At 35.5% G+C, this 11571-nt stretch overlaps 1 protein-coding gene across 1 annotated transcript in view; it reads left to right on the forward strand.

Moving 5' to 3' along the window:
• The window catches only part of trpc4b (transient receptor potential cation channel, subfamily C, member 4b), a 31597-nt gene extending 24840 nt beyond the window's left edge, over nt 1-6757 (forward strand). The window contains exons 5-11 of the mRNA XM_082179077.1: nt 858-997; nt 1080-1393; nt 1615-1810; nt 3303-3494; nt 3753-3794; nt 3913-4002; nt 4500-6757. Coding sequence (XP_082035203.1) covers nt 858-997; nt 1080-1393; nt 1615-1810; nt 3303-3494; nt 3753-3794; nt 3913-4002; nt 4500-5057 — 1532 coding nt within the window. The 3' untranslated portion in view covers nt 5058-6757. The remainder of the gene's footprint in view (nt 1-857; nt 998-1079; nt 1394-1614; nt 1811-3302; nt 3495-3752; nt 3795-3912; nt 4003-4499) is intronic.
• The last annotated feature ends 4814 nt before the right edge of the window (nt 6758-11571 follow it).

An 11571-nucleotide genomic window follows, 5' to 3' on the forward strand; every position in this document is an offset into this window, starting at 1 on the left:
GTCTAAAAGAATTTGAGCTAGAATTGTGATTTCAATACTTTAAAAGGCAGAAATACCAATGAGGTACCAAAATATTATAGTAACAAATTATAATAATAATAATTACCCTTTACAATAATGTTTAATTCATTAACATTTTACAGCATTCTTTAAGGTTAATGCTACTATTCAAACATTTTGCTGTATTTATTTGATCAAATTATTTATTTTTCTATTTTAATACATTTTATTATGTAATTTATTCCTGTGATAGCAACGCTGAATTTTCTGCATCATTACTCCAGTCTTCAGTGTCACATGATCCTTCAGAAATCATTCTAATATGCTGATTTGTTGCTCAAGAAACATTTCTTATTTCCATCAGTTGTAAACTGTTGTGCTGCCTAATATTTTTGGGGTAATCGTGATACGTTTTTTTTGGATTCTTTGAGTAGAAGGTTCAAAAGAACAGCATTTCTTTTAAATAGGAATCTGTTGTGAAATTATAAATCTCTTCACTGTCACTTTTGATCAAATGTGTCCTTGCTGAATAATTCATTTTTTAACTTGAGACATGTGTAATGTTAAAAAATGTATTAGTACATATACAAATCAACATTACCCATTAATATTAATAAATATATGTAGTTTGATACCTAATTCATTAACTAATAAAATAGTTTATTGTATAAAGTTACAACTAAAATAAATAAATAAAATAATACAAATCCATTTTTGTTGTAAGTAAAATAAGATAAAATTGCAGTTTTACTATAGGCCTATGTTCTCTGTGCAACATTTGCAAGATTCATCTTGGACCAGAAAACAAATAAGTTCTTTGAACATGAACCAACAAAATCTCTTGGCTGCTCTTGCAGGATTCATATGGACTGAGATCAAGCAGATGTGGGATGGTGGATTTCAAGATTACATGCATGACTGGTGGAATCTTATGGACTTTGTGATGAATTCCTTGTATCTGGCAACCATCTCACTGAAGATTGTTGCATATGTCAAGGTATGTTACATCACAACAATCACTGGTGGGAATCACTTTGGAATGGAACTAGAGTAAGTTACTCTTCCTTCTTTCCTAACAGTACAGTGGTTGCAAACCCAGGGAAACCTGGGAAATGTGGCACCCCACATTGGTGGCTGAGGCAGTGTTCGCCATTGCCAACATCTTCAGCTCTCTACGCCTCATCTCGCTTTTCACCGCCAACTCTCACCTAGGTCCTTTGCAGATATCATTAGGGCGGATGCTCCTGGACATCCTAAAGTTCCTGTTCATCTACTGCCTGGTGTTGCTTGCCTTTGCTAATGGACTCAATCAGCTTTACTTCTACTACGAGACTAGTGATGGCATGAACTGCAAAGGCATTCGCTGCGAACGTCAAAACAATGCTTTCTCAACGTAAGTCTTGGAAAAGGCCTAATATCTAAATTCCTAATACCTCATATCTCAATGCATGATTTATCTATTTGTCATTGTCTACTACACCTGCATTTTTATTTTTATAAATCAGCTAAATCTTAAATAGTTAGTCATTCCGGCCCCTAGGTTACAATGAAAGCTGAAAAGTTGTGTATAAGTTGCAGCTGCATATCCTAATTTTGTTTGTATTCCATTTGTAGGCTATTTGAGACCTTGCAGTCTTTGTTTTGGTCAATTTTTGGATTGATCAGTCTGTATGTGACTAATGTCCAAGCTGACCACAAGTTCACCGAATTTGTAGGCGCCACAATGTTTGGGACCTATAACGTCATCTCCTTGGTGGTCCTCCTCAATATGCTAATTGCCATGATGAACAATTCATATCAACATATCGCTGTAAGTCCTTTCTGAGGTCTGACCTGAGCACTTGTAGATATATCTTCATAATGTCCTACTCTTGGAAATTGTTGCATATTACATATACCGTATTTTCTGAAAAAATAAGGCACATATGATTATCGCACTGGGTCAAATTGCACAGATACAGTAAGTCACATCAGTGTTTAAGTCACATTGTATTGTTATATTCAGAAATGATGTGAAATACCATATTAAATATTTACAGACAGTAAACTATAAACAGTGTTGGGGGTAACTCGTTACAAGTAACTTGAGGTACGTAGTCAGATTACTTTTTCAAGTAACTAGTAAAGTAGTTACTTGTAAAGTAACCATTACTTATAAAATTTACAACAAAATATCTGAGTTACTTTTTCAAATAAGTAATGCAAGTTACTTTGTTTTCCCATTTATTGACTGACAGTTCTCTTGTCCCCATGTTGAGAGAAATCGAAGTGAAGAGGCTTTGTGTGTAAACATGGTTCTTGTAGTTCTAGACTAAATGTGAGCTTGCATTTAGTCCTCTCATTTGCAGGAGAAAGATTCAATATTCCTTAAAAATAAATAAAATCAGAAAACAATGCAGAATCAGAATACTATGCAAACCTCCAATAACTAAATATGTTAAATAAAACATACATTTGTATGCATTTAATCTCACTTTATTGACCAATGTACTTGCTTCTGACCTTCGATGATTCAGTTAAACCATAAGCAAAAATTACTATAGATTAAAAAAAATATATATTGGTAAAGTAAGTGTTCAACTTTTTTCTCCTGCATCCTTTTCTTCTTAACCAGAGAAGAAACAGTTGCACAGCTGAATGGTTTGCTTGAGCTGAGCTGGTTTCCTTCAGCCTGAGGCTTATTATTTAACTTTTGGTGGGAAAAGTTTTGCCACATTTGCCAAAAAGTACCACTTTTTTTGTTATAAAAAAACAAAGCCCAGCCCAGGTGGAAAAAAGTAACGCAAAAGTAACTTAACACATTACTTTTCTTAAAAAGTAACTAAGTAATGCAATTTTCAAAGGAACTTTCCCCAACACTGACTATAAACATATATTTTAGTTCCCCTCGCTGCATACCAAATCCTTTAAATTTAACAGTATTCAGAGCAGAACAAGATACAGAACAAACATAAATTATAGTGGAATTCATTCTAAACAAAATTTATTAAAAAGGCCAAGCCTAAATAAATTGATTTAAAGCAAAACTGAAAACTACTGGCATGTTGGAAACTCGCATTCCTCTCTTATTCAGCACGAATCTAAATATGTGAACTTTTTTTCATTTTTTGACATTAGTTGCATTATTTAAGTATCTTTGGAATATAAGTCATAGTACGTTTCAGATGAGAGAAAAAAGGCGTGACTTATATTCCGGAAAATACGGTACAGTGTGCGGTACCTTGTTAGTCACTTTTGTATGAAAGCATCTGCTGAGAACATGTGTAAATTTCTCATATTTATGTGTTCTGGCTTTTCTGAAGGACCATGCTGATATTGAATGGAAATTTGCCAGAACTAAATTATGGATGAGTTATTTTGAGGAAGGAGGCACCCTGCCACCTCCCTTCAACATTATCCCCAGTCCCAAATCCATATGTTACCTGATTACATGGATTAAGGTGAATGTGTTCAAGAGGAGGTCAAAGAGGACTGAGACATTTGGGACAATAGGGGTGAGACTGTGAAAAACTGTTTATTTTATTTTTATTTTATGTCTCTTCTTCTTTGGTCTTACATCACAGAAATGTGAATTTTATTAATATTTTTGCGAAAATTTTAATATTATGTTATAGTTTAAGGGGAATTTCAACTAAATGTGTGTCATAAGATGTCTAGTGTGCTTGGTTGTCTTTGAATCAGCAGATACTTTAATATTGTTGGGGACAGATAGAATGAATGCATTACAAATATTCTTCCTTTTGTCCTTTCAGAGAAGAGCTGCTGAAAATGTGAGACTCAACCACCAATACCAGGTAGTTTTCCACTAAAAAAATACTTAAAAACTGTTTCACCATACAGTTCTTTCTCTATGATTTGATTTCTTTGTCATTGTTCCGCCAATTAATTGTACTGCTATTTCCCTAAATGCAGGAAGTCTTGAGAAACTTAGTAAAACGATATGTGGCCGCCATGATTCGAGACGCCAAGACTGAGGAGGGTCTCACAGAGGAGAATTTTAAAGTAAGCATTGAAAAATTATTTGTCTACAAATATTTTGAACGTTCTGTTGACTATAAGTAACTTTGCAACTGCATGTCAGCTTATTCTAACCCTAACCCTACCAGTCTACTAACACTCTAAGTTAGTTAGAGTTAGTAGACATGTTGGTGCAATCTTACTTTAGTCAACAGAATGTGTTAAAGGGACCATCAAAATAAAGTGAAATCAAATATTATATATATATATATAGTCTTAGGCATGTTAGTACCCCCCCCCCCCCCCCCCCCCCCCATGAGGTGACCTCTTATTGGTTGAATCAAATTATTTTTTTCTTTCCTGTATCACATTAGTACACATGTACATTCAAATTAGTCTTCATCTAATTTAAATAAACATTTTTAACATGGTTATCAAAATACTAGTCACTGTGAGAAACTTTTTAAATGAAAAACTGCACCTTTAAATAAGCGATTCGATTATGAGACACAAGTAATTGTGGACTGTCATCACTTCAACAGGAGCTGAAGCAGGACATATCTAGCTTCCGTTATGAAGTCATTGGAATGATGAAAGGCAACCAGAAAAGTACTCGTGCGAATAAGCCGGGCACTGCGGCCTCCGATGCTTCTCATCCAGACTGTTCGCTTCAGTATTCCTCGGCTCTTCAGCAGAACAAACTACATTTGTACGATGTCACTGCATCGCTACAGCAACACAACTCTGAGGAGACAAGGGAGTCTCTCGGTTGTCTGGTCAATGGATCGCCAGTAGCTTTGGCTGACCCGATGCTCAAAGACAAAGCCAGGAAGGACTTCCCTAAAGATTTTACAGACTTTGGGTTATTCCCGAAGAAACATACCAGTCTCAATCCAAATAAGATCTACTCACTCGCTGAAGAGGCAACAAAGGAATCAGATCCTGATATATTAGACTGGGTGAGAGAGGAAATGGTTGAGAAACCTCTGGCTGGAAAGGTTGAACAGGAAGAGAATGAATCAAAGTGCCTAATGGAGGAAGAGGGAAGTGTGTTGGAGGACCAAGAGAAAGAGCACATTGCATCTTCACATGAACATTAGATAAACAGACCTTTTGTAACCAAGGATTATCTGAATCTCATATTTAGCTCAAGTACTTTGTCAGAGATGGAGCAGTATCCTCTCTTATGCACAGATATGGGCCAGGTTTTGTGAGATGAAATTTGTCTCAGGAAAAGATATTTGCTTGGTTGTTTTTGGACTCAAGAAACTTCCCAGGACTACAGACTCCAAAAGCAACCATACATCTAGAGGAAGAGAAGTGGAGAAAGCTCGGGAAAGCACTATACAGTGTCCAACTGACCTGTTAAATAGTTGTGTTTTTTTATATATATATATAATATATATATTTATCATCACATTTTCATTGTGCAGCATCCTTTCACTCTTGTCATTACCGATTGGAAAATAACAATTGTGTTATTCCCTGAAAAAGTGTTAATAATGCCCAGAGAAACTGCCTATTATGGTTAGTATTATTATTATTATATAACATATGTACTACCGTTCAAAGGTATGAAGTGAGATAAAAAAATAAAAAAATACATGCATTAAATTGATCAAAAGTGACAGAAATCTTTAGTAACATTATAATTGTCTTTACTATTTCAAAGAAATACTGTTCTTTTCATATCAAAGCATCCTAAAAATGTATCATGGTTTCCACAAAAATATTAAGCATCACTATTTTTATCATTGATGGTGATCATAATAAATGTTCTTGAGCAGCAAATCATTATAATGATTTCTGAACGATCATGCACTGTTAAAAAAATCTGTAGAAATTATAGTATTATTGGCAGCTACTTGCCAGTAACTTACTGTAGATTTAAATTGATGTTATTTACTGGCAACAGTTTGTTCAAAGTTAAATGAACATTAAACATTAACAAGTCTTTATCTTTACAGAATAAAACTAAAATAACAGCCTCATGCAAAGCATTCTGGGAACCAAAATCTGAAGGAAAATAACAGAAAAAGGTTGATGAAGATTTCTGGTTCCCAGAATGCTTTGCATTAGGTTGTTATTTTATAGTTTTATTCTGTAAAGACAAAGACTTGTTAATGTTTAATGTTCATTTAACTTTGAGCAAACTGTTGCCAGTAAATAACATTGATTTAAATCTACAGTAAGTTACTGGCAAACAGCTGCAAAACTACAGCAAATTTTTTACAGTGTGTGACACTGAAGACTGGAGTAATGTTGCTGAAAATTCAGCTTTGATCAAAGGAATAAATTACATTTTATAATATAGTAAAATAGAAAACTTATTTTAATTTGTAATATTTCACAATATTAATGTTTTTACTATGTTTTTGGTCAAATAAATACAGCCTTGGTGAGCATAACAGACTTCTTTCAAAAACGTAAAAAAATCTTACCGACCCCAAACTTTTGAACGGTAGTGTATAAATTAATAAGAATAGAGTTTAATCGCATTTGAGCTCCAAATTATCTAGATGTAGTTCCATATGATGCACAGCCTAATTTAAAAAGAATAATGACTATGCAATTTAAGTATAGCACTCATAATAGGCTACAGATGTCTATGGGTCAGGTTACCAGATTTCTAAGCACTATCCTCAATATTGTGATGTTGGATAAGCTTCTAACTCTTGAAATGTTCTGTGCTCTTATAAGTTACAGTTTCACCTGACTTTCATGGACCACATGACATTCAGTAATAATTCAGCTGTGGTTATTTGAGAAATAAAAACTCTCTCCTGGCAACATGCTCCAAGTTTCGAATTCTTTGTCATCTTTATGTTCTGCTTACAAAAACTCCCCACAATTGCTAGCATCCAATTTAGTATTTTTTTAAAAAATTTCATATTAAGCATGGATTGTAAAACTCGGCTATTAATGCTCAATCTTTTGTTACATTTATTCTAATTTGAAAAATGAAAACATCATGTAGGCTACTGGAGTTTTTCGATATGCACAATATGCATCTCTCGGCTGGTTGCACTACACTAGCTGATTAATATTACAGCAGTCAGAGAATCTTTCACTCTCAATAATCGCTTGCTATTTGTCTTTTGTTGCCATGGCAACATAGTGCCTACTCTTGTTCTTTAATTAATTGACTTCACAGTAGTTCCTTTATCTGAGGGCACACCATGCTGTTTTCAATTATAAGTGAATAAAGTGTCAGCAGATAGTTTCTCAGACTTTGCTTCTGTCTGTGTTGCAGTGTCTTTAAGTAGGCTATGTGGTAGTGGTGCAAATTTGCTGTGAATCTATGTTCTAGGAATATTCCTTTTATGTTTTTATAAATATTGGTCCAAGAACCAAAACTGTTTGGTGAGGATTTAGTTTTGTAATAGGCTACTCAGGCTATACATACCTCGGATCTTTAGTGACCCGGGACGTCATTCAGTAGGCCTCAAGCGTGCCGCACAAGCCCTGAAAAGTGAAGCCAAAACATCTCGATCGCCCCCCCCGGTGACTGGTCCTAGTATAGGTCATAAGCCCCGCCTCCCCGTGTTATTCAACGGGACGTGAGACCAACTAAACAATTAAATTACACTTCAAATATCTTTTTTCCAAAGGTGGTTTCTTTCATTTGCTGTCGTTTTTATCACGCTGATGTAAGTTCAAGTGTCTGTTTCAAAAATAAGTTGGTTTTTAGTTAGTTACGTGATGCGGTGGTGTAACGTCATGATTGACAGCTGTGATTGACAGGTTCTCTGAGCGAAGTAGTCACTGAAGCACCAACGGACATTTTTTCGGGATCTTCGGAGGACTGAGGAGATTGTGTTTACTTTATTTTAACAAGCCTCTTGTCGTACTGCAATACATTTTTTAAAAAGTGTGCAGAATCCACTCTCCCTGAGTGCATTCTGCGAGAGTGAGGGCGGAGCGTTGATTTCGCGGCTTTACTTCCTGCTCACTACTGCGCAGGTCTGGTCCCGAAATCGCTACTGCGCAGACTCAAGTTCCAATATGTCAGCGCCATATCGGGACTCTGGCGGCTTCAGTTCTCATCAATGGAAGAGAGCGAAGGGGCGTCGTCCATCTTTTTTTACAGTCTATGGTAGGCCTACAAATATCCCGCCAAAATGTATTGCGGCCTAGCCTGGGTTTCCCCATGCTGCCTTGCTCGCAGCAGCCTGGACACCATGGACCAGATTTTCCCCTGAAAAAGGGAACCAATCACAGAACGGGGAGGGAGCAGCAAGACGATGACGACACCGAAGCAGTTTGTTTATATCTATGGATCCAACATGGCATCAGACTCGACGTTACCTTCTACCCTCATGTTTATCTTGCACAAACGGTAATATTCGCTAAACGCCATCGTGTACAAATAAATCTTTGACCCATCGTCTTTTTCCTCGTCGAATTTCTGTCGCTCTACATACGTCATCTGGTATAATTGAAACGATTGGCTATGAGCTACGTACAGGCGCATTTGATAGACATTCATAGCGCCCAATAAACGGCTCTGGGCATTCGTAAACCACGCCTCAAATACGAGAAAATTAACATGTGGTTCCCAGACCAAGTCTCAAATGAGACTTGGTCTGACGTTAGCCAGGCTAATTGCGGCCATGGATTAAAAAAAATTTAAATCACACAACGTGCCGTACACTTCCACTAATGACATGTCCGATTCGCGAACTAATGACTCATTTGAACCGATTCACTTTAATGAATGGTTAAAACAACTGATCTTTCCAACACTGAACTCACGAGATGTCTGAATCGGTGTATAACAAATCGGTAACCCTTTACAATAATGTTCCATTTATTAAACTCTAGTTAACTACATTAGTTAACATTTACTATTAATAAACTGCACTTCTACATCATTGTTAATTCATTTAAACATTTAGGCAACTAATAGTCAAAATTATTGAAATCAAAAGTTGTATTTGTTAACAGCCTTTCACTGTGAAGTAACATGAACAAACAATGAACAGCTGAATTTTTATTAACTAAGATTAACAAAGATTAATAAATACAGTAACAAATCAAACCATATCGTAAAGTGTTACAAACAAATTATTTACTCAGAACACCTCTTCAAATGAGAATGTAAGTGTGCTTACCCCATTTTTTTTTTTTTTTTTTTTTTTTTTTTAGTAAGAGTGGTTAGCAAGATTTAACCTTACAGTATTTTCAGATTATTTATGTGACAATGTGTAGCCATTTAGCCTATAGTTTAGACTGGAGTGAGGTGAAAACAGGAAAAAAAAGTCCAAAGCAAGTTGTTGTTATAGCTAGCTGTTCATTTTATTCAATTGTATATGGTTGAAAATGAGACTATTAGTCAAAATAAACTTTTTAATGCTACTTTTTTTATTCTACTTTTTTATATTGATATGATTATATGCCAAAATAATCATTAGGTCTAGCAAAGAAGGATTTTATCTTACAAAGCAATGAAATCCAGTGGTAAAATCAAAGTAAAAAAAAAAAAAAAGAGCCCAGAAAAAGGATGAGTGTCTGTCGGCCACCACCGAAGACCATTTTTGACCCAGCAAAACATTCATGCATTTAAGGTTTAATTCTTATTAATGGCACAGATTCAACAAGGTTCTGGAAACATTCCTCAGAGGTTTTGGTCCATATTGACATGATCGCATCACGCAGTTGCTGCAGATGTGTCGGCTGCACATCCATGATGCGAATTTCCCGTTCCACCACATCCAAAAGCTGCTCTTTTGGATCTGGTGACTGTGGAGGTCATTTGAGTTAAGTGAACTATATATTGTTATGTAACTTAGTGTTCTTTTTTCAATTTTAACTTTTTGTTGTTCTTTTTGTCCTGTACTTTTCTTTCACATCTCGTGCTCTCCCATCTGTTTACAGCAGAATCCCACCGCAGCTTGAGGGGATTATGTTCATGTTCTGATATTTACTACTAATGTCTTTCAGCTCGCCAGGATAGCATGCAACACTTGCTCCACGGCTTGTCCAAAAGTTATAAAAGCACAGACGGGGAGGGGAGGGAAGAGTGAAAGAGTGGGAAGAAAGCATATAGGAGCTATTTCCAGATGCGTCTCTTCTGTCTCATGCTACACATTTTCACTTCAGGAACACGTTTCTTCTGTGTGATTTATTCTAAATAACAGTTTTAAACATCACATTTTTCGAAAGATGTAGTTGGTGTTTACTAGGATTTATGAGGTCAATTAAACAATTTGGTTGTTGCAGGTCAGAAGAAAGAAAGGCCCTTAAAGGCCTATATCTTTTGTGACCAATGGCAGATGAGATGAGTGTTTGGAAAAACGTACTGTTGTTTAAACTATAAACTATAGGTGGTAATTTATGTTCACTACACCTTTATACCTTTTATAACAACTTCTGGATGTCCAGGGCCAACAAAGTGCACTTTAAGGGCAGCATCAGGCAGAGAGATGGCTGACTTCAAATTGGGCGACATCCTTAAAAACCATGCTAATATGTCTATACAGTGTGAAGTCAAAAATATATATTTTTTCGTGTTTTTATTTATTTATGTATTGCTGTTGTTGCAATAGCTTTCCACAGGATGGAGCCACTCATTCAAAACGTTCTAAAGGTTGTCAAGATAACATCATCTTTCCAAAGTTATGTTTGCATCTGGCCACAAGAGTGTGCCAAGCACAGAGACATGAATCTGGATGAAACGACTGTGTCTGATGCTTCAGGGCTTGATTTGTATTTGGTGTCAATATGTGGATACTTGGAGTGAAGCTATGGCGTTATGTAAAACTGATTTATACTTTACTCCAGCAGCCTTCGTTTTGCACAATTTTATTCTTCATGTTTTATTTCTAAAATACTTTACAGTAACAGGTTTACCAACAGACTTCCTTTAAAACAATTTTACATTATATAATATACCTGATTAATGTAGCATGAGGTCGAAAAGTCTGAGACAATAGTGAAAATATGAGATTTTTTTTCAAGTGGAAATAAGCTAGTTACTGAAAAAATATGTACCTAGAAATAATCTTTGAAAAGATTTAGAATCTTAGTATGTATAAAACGTAAAATGAAGAAGAAATATTTAAGATTTAAATTTGTGACATTGAGCATGTGATCTTCATACAAAAGGTCAGATGTCCTTGCTTCCATTGAGACAAAAGATGCTATTTGGATCATTCTCAATTGTTGCATATACATGATCATCAGTTTTTACACAAACTAGTTTGAGTTCTGCTGTCATACCAAAGACATTCTTAACTTTCTTCTTAACTTTTCACTCAAATAGTTATTCTGATTATATAATTTGGAATGAAAATCTGGAATCAAAAAAGCAAAATAGAAGCATTTCTCAGATTTTTGGACCCTAGTCATTTAGGAAAACCGCAACATATGTATACTGCATATTTCTGCACATTTTTTTCATATGCAAAATAGCACCAGCACAGAACAAATTTTTTTTTTTAAATGTAAAGTTCCACACCAGTCCTAATATGGACTAAAAGAGCTCTGCGTGTACTGTATATAATTATTCTTTTGTTAGGAATTCGACAACATTTCCTCTTCACACCTCAGCTCGTTGTTGAATTAATCCTCCATTCTTTGTGTTTTGCTTATTCAGTGCTGGAGGTGAGATCA

The sequence above is a fragment of the Leuciscus leuciscus genome, assembly GCF_965113295.1.
Source record: "Leuciscus leuciscus genome assembly, chromosome: 9".
Taxonomy (NCBI): domain Eukaryota; kingdom Metazoa; phylum Chordata; class Actinopteri; order Cypriniformes; family Leuciscidae; genus Leuciscus; species Leuciscus leuciscus.